The following is an 18,590-nucleotide window of genomic DNA, read 5'->3' as shown; positions in this document are numbered from 1 at the left end:
TTGCTTCCTACCCACTCTCCTGGAGATATGTCTCAGGACATCTCCTGAGACTTGGTACACTTGTTGGGTCTGTAATGGATGGAGGGCAAAGGCCAACTCTCCCCCTGGGACTTGGTCTGGTCTAATCCTGCAGGAGGGAATGTCGCAATCAGCTGAAAGGCCAAGACCACAAGTTGCTCGAGGGCGAGGTCGGATGTTGCAAGAATTCGACAGATTGGATGTAAGTGTATGCACAATGATTGACAGGTGGACCCACCAAGAAATGACAACATGGACTTAGATGGAAGGAGGGGGAGAGAGAATGAAGGTGCCACACACATTATGATATGGGTTACATGAGTTGATTTATCACCAGATGCAGTGTGTTTGGTTCCAGTAATCCTACAGCCTTCCAGCCTACAGCACAACTACAAATTAGATAATCAGCTTATTCTCTTACCCGATATTGGTAGCAGGAAACTCTCTGAGTTTGAGGGGACCTTTTCAGGTCTCATCTCAATAACCTAATAATAACCAGGGCAAGGCTGGGCCAAACCTCCAAGGCTGATATGCAACCAGTAGAGGAGCTAAGCCAAGCCAATATTCTAAATATATAAAAATAAATGACCTGGTCACTATTTGTGGGACCTTACAATGTGCAGGTTTGATGTCACATTTCCACAATCTACAATTGCGACCACATTTCTGGGGTGTGTCAATGGGATGTTGCAAAAGGAATTTCAGCCACGATCACAGTGAATGCCAGTGATCAAAGGGCTGAGGGCCTACTCCTGCACCTATTACCTACTGAAATTCTTCCCCTCTCAACTTGAAGGTTGGTCCAAACACCTTTGACTGAGCTGTTGGCTGAACCAATCATCATCATTCACTGCATTTCAGATACAGATAAGATTAACGATGACAGAATCTTTCTTTCCCCAGAATAGGGGAATCCAAACCTAAAGAGCAAAGGGAATCGACAAGAGTGGATGAATGGGCTCACTGACCACAAAGCAGTCGGCAGCATTAGCATGCAATAGCACAATACTTCCCAAACAAGCTTAACATGTTCTACATCCATCTCAAACAGGGAGCCAGGAACATCCACATCCACCTACCTCACACAAGTGTTTAACATTAACTTTTGGTGAACAGATGCTGTCATTTTACCTTTCACGTTTTTATCCTTTTGAAGATATCTGGCTATTTCAAGGTTCCTCCAAACTGCGGCATGGTTGGGGTAGTGGTTGGCGCAACACTTACAGTGCCAGCGATCGGGACCCGCACAATCCGTAAGGAGTTATCCACGTGTCTGCGTGTGTTTTCCCGGGGGGGCTCCAATTTCCACCCACCGTTCAAAACATATGTCAATTGTACGTGTACGTCAATTGGGTGTAATTGGGCAGCATGGGCTCGTGGGCTGGAAGGGCCTGTCACCGTGCTGTATGTCTAAAATCTCACGTATTCTTCCTGAATGAGGACAGCACAGGCAGTTAAATACTCACATAGACTCAAGTTGCCTGTTGTACTGCTATTTTATTAATTTTAGATATGTCAAATAGTATTTAAAGTGCAGCACTGATTCCATAAACAAATTCAGTACAGCATCAACAAACAGTATCATTCCCTCCAAAAAGATTCTAAGTTGAGTCTGCAGTTTAACCCTTGGGGTCATCATAATTTAAAGTGACAGAATGATTTCAAACACTGGTACCTGCGATGATAGCTGGTGTTGCTGAATGAACAAGCAACTATCAACAATCTATACACAAAATTCCCTTCTCGGTCGTGTATTGAAACCTGGAATTAATCAGGCTGATGGGTGTTCTAGACTCACCTTCACTCAACAGTGTACCAAACAGACAGCAAAATGTTGTCTCTGCCAACCCAACGCCCTCTCTAGGACAGAGGACAGATGTGGTGCAGCTTGGAGACAGCTTAAATGGAGCCAGGGCAAGTCACTGCTACAGTTTGCAACCTGATCTCTTAACTGCAGGGATCCTGAACAATTCCAAGCACTGTCACTGAAAACAGTTAATAAATTCTAATTTAACTCTGAATTTTAAAACAATGCATGAAATTAGACAGAATTTGAGAACATGTGGCTTGCCTGTTGCGCAAGATTTCGAGTTTAAAATTACATAAAAACTGCTCTATTTCACCTTGGCCATAAGCCCAGGAGTCAGATGTAAACACACTGTATCATAATTCATCTGCTCAAATTATTTAGCCCCTCAATTCATGACAATTTCAAATTGTGCAGCTGTTAGAAATGAGTCTATAATGACAAGAAAGGATAGGAATAGAAGGGATAGAAAGGATGGAGGAGAGAGAAAAAAAAAAGCTTCCAAGCCGTATCCAATATCACTGCAGTACAAGACAATGAAGGCGTCAGGACTGCATTATACATTGATACCAAGTTACTTGATGGGAAAAAGTCCCAAACAAAGGCTCAGGTAAAACAAATCCTTCATTGATTTTACCCCGAAACATACAGAATTCAAGTATTTAAGACAATTTCACATCGATTTAAGGCTCAACGATTTTAGTAGTGTAATCCTTTTTACTCTACATAGATGCTCTTTCAAATTAGTCTCTTAAATTACTGTCACTGGAAATGCAAGAGAAAAGTAGACTCTGAATTCGGAAATGCTTCAGAAAGGAGCTTGTGTGAAATGTATTCTGATAATTCAATGATCCTACTCATTGATGAAATGGCTAATTCAGTGCTCTATCAATCAATCAATACACGGGACAAGGAAATATGTGTTGCAGTCGTCCATAAGACAAAGGCTCAGAGAGCAAGGAACACATTGTAAAGTCCTCGACTGTGCTTTCAGATCAGCTGCCAACCTCCAGTCCCACGCAACCTGTCCTTTCTTGAACATCAAATTACAAGCTCACTGATGTAGATTAACCAGAGGGCTAGAGCATTAATGGTTGTGCTGGCAGCCAATGTGCAAAACAAAAAGCAAACGTTAAAACTGGTTTAAAAATGGTACAAATCAGTTTAGAGAAGAATGTTTCGGTTGATCTTTGCTGTCCTCAGCGCCTGTCAGTGTTAAAGCTTTGAGGAGAGCAAGGGGAATGTAGGATGGCGTATTAGATTGGAAATAAGGTTGAGGAACTAAAACTCTGCTGTATCATTGCTGGTGCATTCTAACCCTCCACATACGTTCGGGCCAGAGACAGGCAGGGGATATGAACTGTGCAGGAAGGCAGAATGGGCTCCAATTACACAATGGTACCAGAGCACAGGATGAGGCAGGAATGGCTCAATAGAGACAGGAGCTGGAAAGGACAGCAATTCTACTGGGTCAACTGCTGGAGGACTGAAACGAAAGAGAGAGAGTCTGATTTTCAGCTGGCCCAATTCTTGACCAAAGAAACATCACAGTTTGGACTGCAGTGGCTTCAGATATTTGTGGAATGATTCATGGACCTGTGAACAAAAAAACACCCCATTCAGTTTTCAATAACCAAACAAGCACCTGCCTGACAATCACTTTGTAAATGATTCCTTTATGACCCTCGCCAGCCATGGGCAATGCTCCCAAACCATCATTAATCCATCAACAGTAACTAATAGCAAAATCCCAGCAAGGCACTGGATATCAGGAGAACACCCTCCCCCCCTATTAAGAAGCATAGGAGATGACCCTACCGGACCAGCAAGGAGCTCAGTGACTGAAGAACTCTAAAAGGAAGGTGTCTATGGCAGCAGAACAGCAAGCAGCTCAGCCACGGAGGGACCCACATAGGCTTCAGGTGAATTGCAGTCAGGGGTACTGCCTGGGATGTGGGCTGCTGGACACTGGCTCATGGGAACCAGGTATCAAAGCCGGGATTTGAGAGGGTGCTGAGGTTCCTGATAGTGTTGGCGGTTTGGAGCTGGAACGCGGGTTGCCGATGAATCGAACAGGAGTCTGTGCTACTGCAGAGGCTGCAGGAATGCTGGAGGTGAATCCATGGGCACTCAGCATCTCCGCAGGGACTCTCTTTTGCCTTACCCAGTTCTAATACATCCTGGCACTCAAGATTGTAAAATAGGCAACAGTCAAAAAATTTCCAATTTGTATCAATATCCTCAGGGCCAATGACAGCCTGTAGATCGTTTTTACCTCATTTTGATTCAGAGGTGACCGCTTTGCCCATTCAAACATGTGTTCATAGACATTGCCATCGTAGCGACCAAGCACAGATGAAAGGATGGCGTCAGGGTAATCGAAGGCGTCCACCAGAGCCACAGCATTGGGCCGCACTGCAGCCAGCAGCTCCTTCACACATTGATGCACCTGGGAGATCTGATGGTCATTAAAGATCCCAGCCTGTAGGGGGCAACAGTGTTAGAAGAGGACAGGGCAGATGACACACTCAATACAATTTTGTAAGTCAGGACAGTGCAGATCAAGCACAATGATCAATATCATATCCAAGGACTGCATAGGGCTTGCATTACAATCCAAGTATATTCCAGGCCTCCGCTGGGCTCACATCACAATCCAGTCTCACATCCCGGGACAATGCAGGGCTCACATTACAATCCAAGTTCAAGCACGAGGCTTCTACAGATCAAATAACACAATCTATATCTTCAGACAGAGTCAGCACGCCTAGACCGCAGTCACCCATGGAGCAATCCCATTCTCCCATTAATTTTCCCTGTAACCAGATAAACTCTTGTATCTCTGCCCCATCCCATGGACCTCTACACTAGGGGTAAATTACAGCAGCCAATTAATCCACCAATTTGCATATCTCCAGGACATGGGAGGAAACCAAGTTAGTCAGAGGGACAACATGCAAACTTTGCACAGGCAGAGCTTGAGGTTAGGATTGAACGGGGAGGCAGGAACTCCCACTGCTGGATTCACACGGTGCCAATTTTACAATCACAGATTCATCTCATTTTATTGCACTTTGATTATATTGAAGTTAAAGCAAAATGTACAATGGGCGATCCATGCTCTACACATTCCCTACCATGCTGGGTTATGTATTTTACAAAAGGCAGCCATCATAAAACATACTGACCTGGTATACAGTACAACTCCGATTATCCAAACTGGGTCAGGACTGGGCCTGGGCCTATTTCGAATAAACATTTTTTTTTGGAGAAGCAGTCATTTTTAAAAACAGCCCAGTAGCAACAGCAAATCACTTGTGTTTAAACAACCACAAACAAGGTAAAGCTTTATAAGCATTAAAATAATGACCAAAACAAAATGCTGGCCACTGGCAATCACTGACACTTCCCCACCGAGGCCCCACTCGTGCCACTTCTGCCGGCACTGGGAGCCCGAGGTCCGCTGCTGCCGCTGACGGGAACTGCCCAGTCAGTTTGGCTCTGAAAGATTTTTGGATATGAGGATCTGATTTCAGATAATCGGAGTTGTACTGTATTATCAAGCCTCATGTAACTCCTACAAGGGTCGGCACACTTTTTTTGGAATCAGTCATCTAGCAAGATACAGGACAACCAATCTGGTGTTCTGGGATAACCCCATTTGACCCACATCCTTCTATCCTTCCTATGCATGTACATGTCCACATCTTTAATATTTTGTAATTGAACTTCTACCGATATGGCCTGAGTAAAAAAGCTGCACCCCAGATTCCTTCATGAATCTCTCCCCTCTCAACTTAAATCCATGCCCTTTAGTCCTAGAATTCATCTACCTTGACAACATGCCCTTCATGATGTTTTACATCTCAAAGGGCTCCCCTCAGCCCTCTATGCTCCAGGAATATAGGACCATACACCTACACCCTTGCTGCTGTAGCTTAATCCACTCACATGCAAAAAGTCTCCAGAATTCTTGCTGATTCCATGCAGTGCATACAACCGGAAGAGGGTACAGAGAACATTGTGAATTGAGCCATCTGTGATCTCGGACAGTTTGGCAGCAAACAGCTTCACCACCACATAGTGGCAATGGGCCTAAGGGACAAAGAGCAAGAACATAATTAAATGAACATGTTCAGCTGAACCCCTCCTCCAGAAAGAAATAAGTTCCACAAGATAAGAGAGAAACAAAATGGAGAGGGGTGTGGTGCGCTTCATACTGCAAATACAGTACAACCTCTTTCCAGTATTTTAGGGGGAAAAAATTGCATTTATGTGCTACCATCCACATCCATCCAGGAAATTCCAACATGCTTTACACTTGGGACACAGTCTCTATTTTAATATAGGAAGGTCCCAGTTCTTACCCAACGTGATAGTGAAGCCTACTTTATTAATGCTGAGTGCAGGGCAGATATTGGCCACTATGTTGGTAACTCTTCCCCACTCATTTACACCCACCCGAGAGAGCAGAGCTGCAGTTTCACCACCTCTCATCTGAAAGGTGACACCTATGTCTGTGCAGGACTCCCCGGGACTACTGTGGAGCATGGGCTGAGCTTAAGTGCTCAAATCACTGGCCCTCCGCCTGAACCACCGAGCCATGGCAAGCGATACCCAGGTACCAATGGCGTGCTGAGCAGTTCAATGTGTGCATCTCCACATCTCCATCCTATTCTCAGGAAACATTTCTAAACAGCACATTACCAGCTCTGTATCATGTTCAAATATGTCCCCCCCCCACCAAGTTTCCAACAAAGTGAACCATTACCTCCTTGACTCCAGCACAATCCCATGTCATTCTGCAACTTCAGAAATCAAATGCATCATATAACATAGTTACAACACAGTACAAGCCCTTCAGCCCACAACATTGAGCTGACCCATGTAAGTCAACTCCACAACAATCTAATCCTTCCAACTTCACACCCAGAACCCTCTACTTTTCACATCCAAGAGTCTTTTGAAAGTCCCTATTGTTCCAGCCTCCACCATCACCAACCTCGACGATGCATTCCGGGCATCAACCACTCTCTGTGTCAAAAACCCACCTCTGACGAATCTCGCCTAATCTTTTCCCTTCTCACTTTCAACAAATGTCCTCTGGTATTGGCCATTGCTGCCCTGTAAAAAGATGAAGCCTGTCCACCCTACCTATGTCTCTCATACAATTCATCAAGGCATCACTCGTTCTCTGTCACTCCAAAGAGAAAAGTCCCAGCTCGCTCACCTTTCCTCACATCACAACAGTTGGTCAATGCTTCATGCACTGGATATTGTTGCCAGCTGCAGAGTGTGTCATGCACACACCTTCAAACACATTACAGCTGTGGCTCCAGTGATTCAGTTCGAAGGGCAATGTCAAGAGAAGTTTATCCCTTGTAACAGCAGAGCAGGAAAGGAAGGGAACAGGTGATGGGGAAAGAACAAGCTGGTCTCCCAGAGCAGTGTGGTGACCTCAACAGGCATAACTCACCCCTGAGGCTCTGACCAGGTCAATGGCAGTGCTGTTCCATGCTTCCTCCTTGTTGATTCTGCACCCAAGCTCCACATGATAACTCTGTACTGCTCCTTCAACTAGGCTGGGGTGGAAGGAGATGGATAAGCAAAGGTGACGTGACACAGCAACAAGAAGTTAATCACAGATCCTAGGCCTCAGGGCCTCCCTGTACATGTAACAACACCCAAAATGCTGGATGGCCCATTGGCTTCCACGGATGCTGCCCGGTCCACTGAGTTCTTCCAGTATCTGGTGTGCTGCTCCAGTTTTCCAGCATCTCTGGTCTCCCTTGTTTGGACCCTTATCTATGCTGGTAGTTAGTGACCCTTGTCTACAGGCCCCCAGATGGTAATAAAAACATAAAATGGACATTTCACTGAATTCTCATTAAATATTCCTTCACAGGATTGCTCAGATGGTTTGTGTCTGAAGTGAATACATCCTAATAATCAAGGCAAAAAAACACGGAGGGTGGTAGAGCAGGGAGACGTGTCTGCTTGTGGATACAAATTCTATCAATCAATGCAAGACTGTATTCAGAGAGGGAATGGAAGCAAGAACAAAGCATCAGAGGTACTGCCAGATGCATTTCAGGCAAACAGGGCAATGATCACTGTAAGTACAATTCCACAAAGGTGGGCATTTAGCCCAATGCAGTGACAACCCCCATTTCCATGACTTCCCCATCCTGACCCTTGCTGCAGACTCCATTGCATACTCCAACAGATCCAGATCCAGAACTGGCCTTGCCAGAGTATCTGACTGCAAGTGGTACGACCACAGCAAAGCCTCGACTGCCTGACTGCTCCAGCAGTACTCTGCTTATCAGTTTGACCTCTTGATAAACAAGGAGCTAAGATTACAACCATGTTCTGCACAAAAAGCTGTGGAGCCAAGCTGATAGTCAAGACCATACGTTTACAGGCTCCAGAAAGTTTTTGAAAAGGTTTAACAGAAGAAACTTCTTGGGCAGAAAACAAAACAAAGCAAATTGTCTCGAAAACGTCAGTAGAATTTTTGAGAAGGAACTTTAGTGAATGATCCCCGGCATCTGTATTAGATTATAAGCACACACTGAGAAATTATTTTAAACAGCAATATCTGGGACAAGACGAATAATATATAGTCGCAGCCAAGCTATTTGAGAGTGATGTCAGAAAACAGAGATCCAGGACACTTCCTCAAAATACTAAAGAGACTGATGGACAACTAAAAGTATCTAAAAATTAAAATACGTCAAACTTGGTTAAGGGTACCAAGTGACATGGTGCGAAGCTGGGCAATCTAAGGATGCCTTCTCCTCTGCTGCAGTGTAAGCAAATAAGATTTAACATTTGGATTATTTACTTCCCCAAAATTCACACCCAACATCTACATGCCAATCAGTTAGTCACACCTTATACAGTAAACACATCACAGCTTTGGCTCAAAATGAGATCACAGAACAATTTCAACAGGAGTTTCTATGGCATGCAAATATAGCTTTGCGTCACCTGTTAATCACATTGCAGGCACTGAGAATTTCGGTGGGAGGTGCTCGCCCTGCCCCATATACTCTGAAGGCATAATGGTCATCCTAGAAGCAACAAGGAAGTCAATGAATCTGGACCAGCAATCAGGACCAGGCCACAAACTTACTTGGCCGCTCGCAGTTTGTATGCTTCAACAAGCCTAGTGACATTGTCAAGGTTCGCCAATGGGGGCCGGCCGGCCACTTGCTGGGGCTGGATGTGGTTGCACAAGTCATTCAGGTACGACACTGTGCCCGATAGCCTCTGCCCAGACTTGGCCCTGGTGTAACTCTTGAACAGGTATCTGCAACAAATAAAAACCTGGATAATACAATGCCAGCAAAGAACTCAAGTAACATAAGTCTCCAAGGATGCAAGTAGATAAGGGGTTGGGGATTAACTGAATCTTTTATTGCCACATGTATCAAGACACAGTTCAACAGTTTTGTTTTTGTACTTCAGGTGAGTAGAGCAGAAGTACAATACTATATGTATCATGGTACAGGATGACCCATGGAATAGAATGACTCCACATTAGGTGACTCATGGTATAGGACGACCAGTGGTACAGGATGACCTGAGGTGCAGGATGACCCGTGGTACAGGATGACCCTGTACAGGACAACCCATGGTACAGGACAACCCTGTACAGGACAACCTGTGGTATAGGACGATCCTGTACAGGACGACCCTGTATTGGATGACCCGAGGTACAGGACGACCCTACAGGACAACCCGTGTTACAGGATGACTTCATATTGGAGAACCTGTGGTATAGAACGACTTCGTATCAGATGACCCGTGGTATAGGACGACCCTATAGGATGACTCTGTATTGGTTGACCTGTGGTACAGGACGACATGTATAGGACAACCCGTGGTACAGGACGACTCTGTATTGGACGACCCCGTGTCAGATGACCCGTGGTATAGGACGACTCTATTGGACAACCCTGGTACAGGATGACTCCATATCAGATGACCCATGGTATAGGATGACCCGTATAGGACGACTCCGTTTTGGACAACCCGTGGTACAGGACGACTCTGTATTGGACGACCCGTAGTACAGGACGACTCGTTGGATGACCCATGTGACAGGACGACCCTGGTATAGAATTTCCACCTAAAAGATTTTGAGTGATACTCTTTATATAGGATGTCCCCTTCCCCACCCCACCCCCTCACCAATATGGCACTTACTGTTGACCAGTGGATACTGTTCTTTCTTTTCCCATCCATTTATTAATTTTAAGCATCACAAAATCAAGGTTACAGATTATAAATCAAATGGATATACATCATAAACAATAATTGATTCCTCACAGCTCAACTGTTCAAATACTAAAAATAGTAGAAAAGATATACAATCTAAACTAACAAACTAATCCTGAAATATATAAGGAGGTTGACCCCCTAACCTAATAGTTGAAATGCCTTAACGCAACGAAATTCAATAAGAAACAAGAAAATGTTCCCTAACATGAATAAAAGAAGTTGACATGAAGGGAAAAACAATAATAAAACATATGGTATTAAAGCTGGTTAAAAAAATTATGAAATAAATTCGTAAACGGGTGCCACCTTCTATCAAATTTAATATTGGTATCAGTTAGAGCAGATCTAATCTTTTCTAAGTATAAACAAGCTAAAGTTTGGCACATCCACTGATGTAGGGAGGCAGAATTGAATCTTTCCACCTAGGCAAAATAGATCTTCTAGCCAATAATGTCGTGAATGCAACAACATGGCGATCGGATGATGACAGATGGATTCAGCTGTAAATTAACAGCTAAAATTGTAGATAAAGTGTTAAAAATTTCCTTCCAATAAGATTCCAATGCCAGGCAAAACCAACATATGAAAATTAATGATGCCACCCCATAGAAACACCAGTTGAAACAGGAACGGACATTCGGACGTATTCATGCCAATTTATCTTTGGACACGTGTCGGGTGTACAACCTTAAATTGGATGAGTTAATGACGGGCACAGATTGAGGATGTATTAACAGTTTTAAAATCCTTTCCCACAAATAGTTCATTGTAAATCCTGTTCCATTGCTTTTTCTTTGAAATTTTTATTTATCACTTGTATCAATAACAAATTCAATTCTAAATACTATTCAATACAAAATGATAAACATTTTTAATTTTTCTTCCCCACCCCTCCCCGAAAAGAAAAAACCTAAACTATATATTAATCACTCTTTATATTTTCCTAATATAATTTTGTATCTTTTCATTATTAATTGAGAGGAGTGGGTGATATGGATGGACTTTTGTTAACAAATTCCATATATGGTTCCCAAATCTTATAAAAGTTCCCGATCTGATTCCTCAAACTATGTAATTTTTTATAATGGTATACAATTTTCTATTTCAGTATTCCATCTGTCCATCATTATAAAATTTTCTGTTTTCCACATTATTACCACACATTTTTTTGCAACCACTACTGTACTCAAAAATCGTACTTGATCATTTAAAATCTGCTTCACATATATATCACCAAGTAAAAATATTCTGGGGTCTTTTTGTATTTTTATCTTCATCATTTGTCCTAATAATACTCAAATCTTTCAAAATATTTTCAACTTTACACAGGACCAAACTGAATGTAGAAAGGTCCCTACTTCCTTGTTTATCAGAATAATTTGTCCATTTAATTTATATGGAGTATAGTATAATTGATGTAAAAAATTATATTGTACTGTTATGAGCCCAGAGGACCCAAAAACTCAGCAGCAACATAAATTCTCCAAGACAAATGGTTACTTAAACAAAAGTTGCTTTTAATTATCTTTAAACATGAAAACAGAATCAAACTTTTAACTTACTACTATTAACTTACTTAACCTAACTTAACCCCCTTCTAATTCTAAGCGCATGTGTATATACGTTCAAAATAAGTTATTTGATTAGCAGTCCAATCTCACCTCTCACTCCTCCAAGTTCACTGGTTACAGGCAATTCTTATATTACGCACAGAATTTAACATTTATGAATTTCACCAAGCTTTGGTGCTTGAAAAGTAAATGGTTACCGCTCAGGAAGGTTCTTGTCGGTTTTCAGTGAGAGATTTTTTTTGCTCGTTGGACACTCACAACTGATCCCTTTCGAGCAGCCACTTCAGTGTCTTGCCAAAAAAACGCCCTATCAGGGTTTTCCAGATGATAACCTCTTTCTTTCAGGTCACCTCTTTGCAGCTCCGGACCTAATCTTCCGAGTTTGTTCATCTGTTGCTTTCCAAAACAATATTCCATTACTCCACAGCATGTCCAATTAACACCTACTTGTGAAGTCCTTATAGGCATTCCTCCAAGTTTTTGCACCTCTTTGTTTCTCTTATTTCAGGTGAAACATTAGGCAGCCAGTCCTCTCCTCTTGAGGGCTTTGTTTGACCAGGGTGAACCAAGCATTCACAACCCATCTTCAAAATGTTTTTTTTTCCCCCACAAGCTTCCCAGCTTGTCCTGTTCCAGTCTCAGCTGCTGCTGAACTGTAGATCTGTTGAACTGAATTCTCTCTCTCTGAGAAAACCACATGACCCTCTTAGAACAGCCAACTGCACTCAGACAGATGCAGCTCCGCACCTAATCTTCCGAGTTTGTTCATCTGTTGCTTTCCAAAACAATAATCTATTACTCCACAGCATGTCCAATTAACACCTACTTGTGAAGTCCTTTTTGGCATTCTTCCAAGTTTTTGCAAAGGCACCCAGAGCCTGGACTGTCTGGCTTGAGCAGAGCTCTGGCATTTTAAATGAGATCTGTTTTGAAGTGCTTGTATGTGACCTACATTAAAACACCTGCCACAATTTATCTCCTTTAAAATATATCTATATATAATATAAAATATAATATAATCTGTCACAGTACCATGTGGGATCTAACATTAATTGTATTTGTTACACTTTCTTGGCATAACCTTGAATTTGCATATTTAAATCTTTTTACCTCTTTATTTTGATTTATGCAAGTCTTTTTTTTCCCCATAGTATCTTGCAATTTTATATACATAGTATCTGTAATTAAATGTTCAAATTGACTTTGTAATGGAAGTCTTAAATTTGTGCTTAATTTCCCTTTTAAATATGATTTAAGTTGATAATGAGAAAATTGTATTCTTGTATTTCATTTGTTCAAAAGTCATAAAAAAGGAACCTAATTTACAATATTTTATCTTCTGTAAACCTTTTCTGTACCAAGTATCAAATAAACAATTATTCAAAGTAAAAGGAATAAGCTGATTTTGTTTTAAGATCATGTTAAGTATTTTAAATTCTTCTTTCAATATGGATACAGTTCCATATCTTAAGCAAATGCTTTAAAATCAGTACTTCTGTCTTCTTTTCCAATTAACTCACTGTTCCAATTACACAAAAAATACTTTATTAATTTCTCCTTTTTTATTCATTTCAATCTAAACCCAGTTTTTTTTCTCCAATCTGATAATAGGAAGACAAGAGCTGCTTTATAATAATTTTTAAAATTTTATAATCTTAATCCTCCTTGCTCAAATTTACAAGACTACTCTTGGCATTTTATCTCTCCAAATAAATGTCCTTATATTTTTATTTAGTTCTTGGGAAAACTTCTCTGGTATAGGAATGGGCAACAATTGAAACAAATACAGTATTCTCGAAAAAATATTCATTTTAATACAATTTACCCATCCTATTAAAGTTATTGACAGATCTTTCCATTTTTAAAATCATACTCAATTTTTTTTCAATAATGGTAAATAATTAAATTTAAATAAATTATTTAAATTTCTATCTATTTTTATTCCTAAATATTTAATTGCTTCCTTTTGCCACTTAAATTTTGTCATTTTTAAATTTTGAGAATAATCTATATCAACCATAGGCATCACTTCACTCTTAACAACATTTACTAATATTTAGTTTACACAATATTTCTAGTTTTGTTAAATAAACTAGAACATCATCTGCAAATAAACTAATGTTATGTTCTTTATTACCTATTTCAAAACTTTTAATCTCATTGTCTCTTCTCCGCCAATGGTTCTATAGCTAAAGCAAATAAAAATGGCAATTACGGGCACCCTTATCTCGATGATCTTTTGAATAAAAAAGGCTTTGATATTTGCTTATTTGTGATCACTTAGCTTTTGGTTGATTATATAATACTCTTATCCAATTTATAAATACATTTAGAATTCCAAATGTACTTAATAATTTAAATAAATAGTGCAAACACGATTACTGGTTTCTTTTCTTTTTGGACTACACTTAATAAACTCAAACAACTATATTATTTTATTTAAGAAAACCAGTTTGATCCATAGTTATTAATTTTGGTAAATATTTAATTAATCTATTAGCTAATAGTTTAGATACAATTTTATCATCTGTATTTAATAAGGATATATAGGTCTACAAGGAGGTTGTAAAGGCAGTTTTAAAAGATTCATACGACCGCTTCATTTAATATTATACTCTCATTAATACAGGTGTTAACAATTCCTTAAATTCTTTCTAAAACTCTGGGGGGGGGGGAGGGGAAGAACCATCTACTCCCAGGGCTTTATTGTTTGGTAATGACATCAGAATCTCATACATTTCTAGCCCAGAAAAAGCATTAGATTGCAGCGACACACAACTCTGCCGTGACGAACCGTGGTCAGTGGGGCAGTTGCAGCAAAGATGGTGGCGCACATCCGTCTCTTCTACTCTAGAACAGAAGTTGGAATGCATGCTTGTGTCAGTGCGACACAAGCAGCGGGATATATGCAAGGTCTGACTGCCGACCTAATAAGTGAGCTCACAAAGTTTAAATGAAAATTCTGCTGTGACTCTCGAGCTAACAGCCTGCGTCTCCACTCTGTTTGACTACTCTCTCACAGTGCACTACAGTGGTGACCCCAATGAGTCTCCATGCCTTGATGACTCAACCTAATGGACCCTGCAGCAGTTGGCGCCATAGCGCTGAAGTTACCAATCTTCTGGATTAACAGGCCCCACACTTCAGAGGCCCAGTTCCTGACCAAGCAAATCTCTTCTGACTCAACGAGGTACTTTGCTCGACCAGTAAACCGCTGCCCGTGTAGACGGCCTCATTCAAGCTCCACTGGAATAGGGTAAATATGCAGATTTTAAACATCCTCCTTATTAGTACCTATGGTCTATCTTCGATGCGAAAGGGCAGCCAGATTCACCTGAACAGTTTGGGGAACAGAATGCCGTCCACGTTAATGGACAAAATGCTTGCACTGGCCGAGGGCCTTAAGCCCTGCTTTTCTGGAGAAAATGCCCGAGGACATTAGGCTTCTGCTTGCAGATGCTGACTTCAGTGACCTTCGCAAGGTCACAGCAAAAGCCGACGTCCTCTACCGCACCAAACGCGAGAATCCCGAAGTGGTTCACCAAGTGGTCAGACTGCAACGTGAACTCGCCCGCAAGCTGTGCCCCGACGGAATGCCACACCGTCCGCCAGAGCCAAGCCCACATGGAACAGCGCCTGTGGTTCTACCACCAGTGATGGGGAGCAGAGGCACGCAAATGCCAGCAATCTTGCTAGTTTCATGGAAATGAGCAGGCTGGCTGCTGTTAGTGGCCACAGAACAGCCTGCTCCATGTGTGGGACAACATCTCGAGCCGCAGGTTCCTTGTCAACACAGGAGCCAAGATAAGCATTATTCCATCGACTTCCCTGGAGATGTGCATGAGACCACCCGGCCTCACCCTGCTTACAGCTAACAATTCCGCCATTACAACCTTCTGCCGTAAATGCATACCCCTACGTTTCGAGGAGACAAACCTCCAGTGGAAATTCACCTTCACAGCCATAGACAAACCCCTGCTGCGTGCGGACTTCCTCTGGGCACAGTCACCACATGGCAAGCGTTTGGTCCACATGGAGATTTTTCAAACCGTTCCCCTTGGTACATCCAACAATCCGGTCACTCACTATCGACAACCGTTACACTCGCCCGCTCGCTGACTTTCCAGCCATTCTTCGCCCACAGTTCTCCTCAACGCAGCCGCCCCATGACGTCCAGCACCACATCATGACTAACAGCCTCCCCATTCACTCGCGAGCCTGCCAGGTGGCATCAGACAAGCTCAAATTGGCCAAAGAGGAGTTCACACACAAAGAGGAGTTGGGCATCGTCCGCAGATCCAACAGTCCCTGGCCTTCACTCTCCACACGATACCCAAGGCCAACGGCAGTTGGCGACCCTGTGGTGACTATAGATGTTTGAACGAGGCTACAGCCCGGACTGCTACCCAGTACCTCACATACAGAACTTCATAGCGAACCTCAGTGGCACACAAATTTTCTCCATGGTCGAACTGATCAAATACCAGTCCACCCAGATGACCTGCTGAAGACAGCCATCACCATTCCTTTCTGTCTCTTTGAGTTCCTCAGGATGCCATTCGGCCTGAAGAATACTGCGCAGACATTCCAGTGCTTGATGGATGCCATAGGGTGTGACCTGCCCTTTCTCTTCATTTACCTGGATGACATCCTGGTCACAAGCAGCACACCAGAAAAACAAATTGCCCACCTTTGCTGACTTTTCGCTCGACTGGCACAGTCCGGCCTCACAATCAACCCCGCAAAGTGTGAGTTCAGCTGTGAGCAAATCGATTTCCTGGGCCACCACATCACCAAAGACGGTGTGGTACCTCTCTCAGACAAGGTGGATGCCATCTGCCATTTCCCACAGCCAGACAAGCTCAAGGACCTGCAGGAGATCATGAGAATGGTCAACTTTTACAACAGGTTCATTCCTTCGGCCTCCACCATTATTTTTTCAACCTGATAACTGTTTTTACCAAGGACCTCCACTGGACTGATTACACCATGGCTGGTTTCCTCGCAACCAATGAAGCCCTGGTACACTCCACCATGCTGGTGCACCCATGGATGGATGCACTCACAGTCGATGCATCCAGGACAGCAGTGGGCGCAGACCTCGAACAGTTCATGCATGACACATGGAAGCCACTCGCTTTCTTCAGCCAGTACCTTCGCCCGCCTCAACGCAAGTACAGCCCCTTTGACAGGGAGCTGCTCGCCCTTTACCTCACTGTCCGCCATTTCCATAACTGCCTGGAGGGAAGGAACTTCACCGCTTACACCAACCACAAACTGTTGTCTTTCGCCTTCAACAAGGAGGCATCTGTCGTACGTCTCTGAGTTCACTACCTCCATCTGCCATCTCTCCGGCAGATGCAATATCATCGCAGATGCCCTCTCTAGGCCGGCCGTGTGTTCCCTTTAGCAGGGTGTTGACTTCTATGAACTAGTCCGTGCCCTGAGCTGCTTCTGCATGACTGTCACTGGCCTCCAGCTGCAAGACCTGCCTTTAGACGATGGCACCACCACCATCCTTTGTGACGTCACCACAGGCATTCCCCAGCCAGTGGTACCAGCGAAGTGATAGAAGGCTGTTTTCAACCTCATGTACGTTTGTCACACCCCTCCATCCGCTCCACGGTCCAGATGATTTCCACAAGGTTTGTCTGGCATGGACTCTGCGAGAGTCACGGAATGGGCACGGGCTTGCCCAGACTGCCAGATGGCAAAGCTGCAGACTCACATCCGGGCACCCATCCAGCAGCTTCAGCCTGCCTCATGCCATTTCCAATATGTCCACGTAGATTTTGTGGGCCCCCTGCTCATATCTGGGGGTACTGTTATCTCCTTCCCATGGTGGACCGATTCACCCGATGGATGGAGGCGACACTACCCTTCCCAACATTGCCGCTGACTCCTGAGCAAGTGCTTTCCTGCCCACTTGGGTCTCCCATTTCGGCGTCCACATTACCACCAATAGTTCATGTCCACTTTGAGGGCCGAACTATCAAGCTCCTAGGAACTGAACTCCATCGCATGACTGCCTATCACCCACAAACCAAAAGCCTAGTGGAGCGGTTCCATCGCCACCTCAAATTGGCCCTCATGGCATGACTCAAGGGTCCAAAATGGGGGCGGACGAACTACCCTCGGTCCTCCTAGGGATCCGCACAGCCCCTAAAGATGACTTGCCCCCACTGGTCAAGCCCAAAACATAGAGGCCATCCTCGTGTGCATAAGGGAGAAACTGGGTTCCCTGCAACCCCACCCCCCCCCACACCATCACGACATGGCCAGCCTCTTACACATGTTCCCCGCAATTTAATGTCTTCTGCTATGTCTTCGTATGCAGGGACAGACAGAGCACCTCTTCAACAACCCTATGAAGGACCCTACAGGGTGCTCCACCACACAGGTTCTATCTTCGCCTTAGACATTGGGGACAGGGAGGAATTTTTCACGGTAGACTGGCTAAAGCTGGCACATTTGGACAAGACACAATCAGTCCAAGTGCAGCAGCCAGCACGCAGACAACCCTCCCAAGCGACAGGACGCCACCGATTCTTGGGGGGGTGGGGGTGTTATGTGGCGACGTACAACTCTGCCGTGACAAACTGGCCCCGCTTGTTACGTGCGGTGGGCTGGGCAGTCATGGAAAAGATGGTGACATGCATTGTCTCATCTGCTCCAGGACAGAAGTTGGCATGCGTGCAAGCAGTGGGACGTACACGTGGTCCGATTGCTGACATAATAAGCGAGCATGCTAAGTTAAATGATCATCTTCTGTGTCAACATCCACCTGTCTCTCTCTTTCTGGCAATGAATCAGCATACACCTTTACCTCGTTAGGCTCTGTAAAAAACATGGTTTTCCCCATCTGGAACAAAAACTTTCAAAACTGCTGGATACCTCAAGACAAA

At 43.5% G+C, this 18,590-nt stretch overlaps 1 protein-coding gene across 4 annotated transcripts in view; it reads right to left on the bottom strand.

Moving 5' to 3' along the window:
* Positions 1 to 1,495: 1,495 nt before the first annotated feature.
* The window catches only part of acox1 (acyl-CoA oxidase 1, palmitoyl), an 80,825-nt gene continuing 63,730 nt past the window's right edge, over positions 1,496 to 18,590 (bottom strand). For 3 of the 4 annotated variants that reach the window (XM_069928997.1, XM_069928999.1, XM_069929000.1), the window contains 6 exons: positions 16,376 to 16,555; positions 8,964 to 9,140; positions 7,302 to 7,407; positions 5,777 to 5,920; positions 4,101 to 4,307; positions 1,496 to 3,421 (listed from right to left, as the gene is read on the bottom strand). In XM_069928997.1, coding sequence (XP_069785098.1) covers positions 3,371 to 3,421; positions 4,101 to 4,307; positions 5,777 to 5,920; positions 7,302 to 7,407; positions 8,964 to 9,140; positions 16,376 to 16,555 — 865 coding nt within the window. In that variant the 3' untranslated portion in view covers positions 1,496 to 3,370. The remainder of the gene's footprint in view (positions 3,422 to 4,100; positions 4,308 to 5,776; positions 5,921 to 7,301; positions 7,408 to 8,963; positions 9,141 to 16,375; positions 16,556 to 18,590) is intronic. The other variant, XM_069928998.1, reaches the window with a different exon arrangement.

The sequence above is a fragment of the Narcine bancroftii genome, chromosome 3 (assembly GCF_036971445.1).
Source record: "Narcine bancroftii isolate sNarBan1 chromosome 3, sNarBan1.hap1, whole genome shotgun sequence".
In the NCBI taxonomy this organism is placed as follows: Eukaryota; Metazoa; Chordata; class Chondrichthyes; order Torpediniformes; family Narcinidae; genus Narcine; species Narcine bancroftii.
The sequence above is the reverse complement of the archived record's forward strand: the minus strand, read 5'-3'. Positions and strand labels throughout refer to the sequence as shown.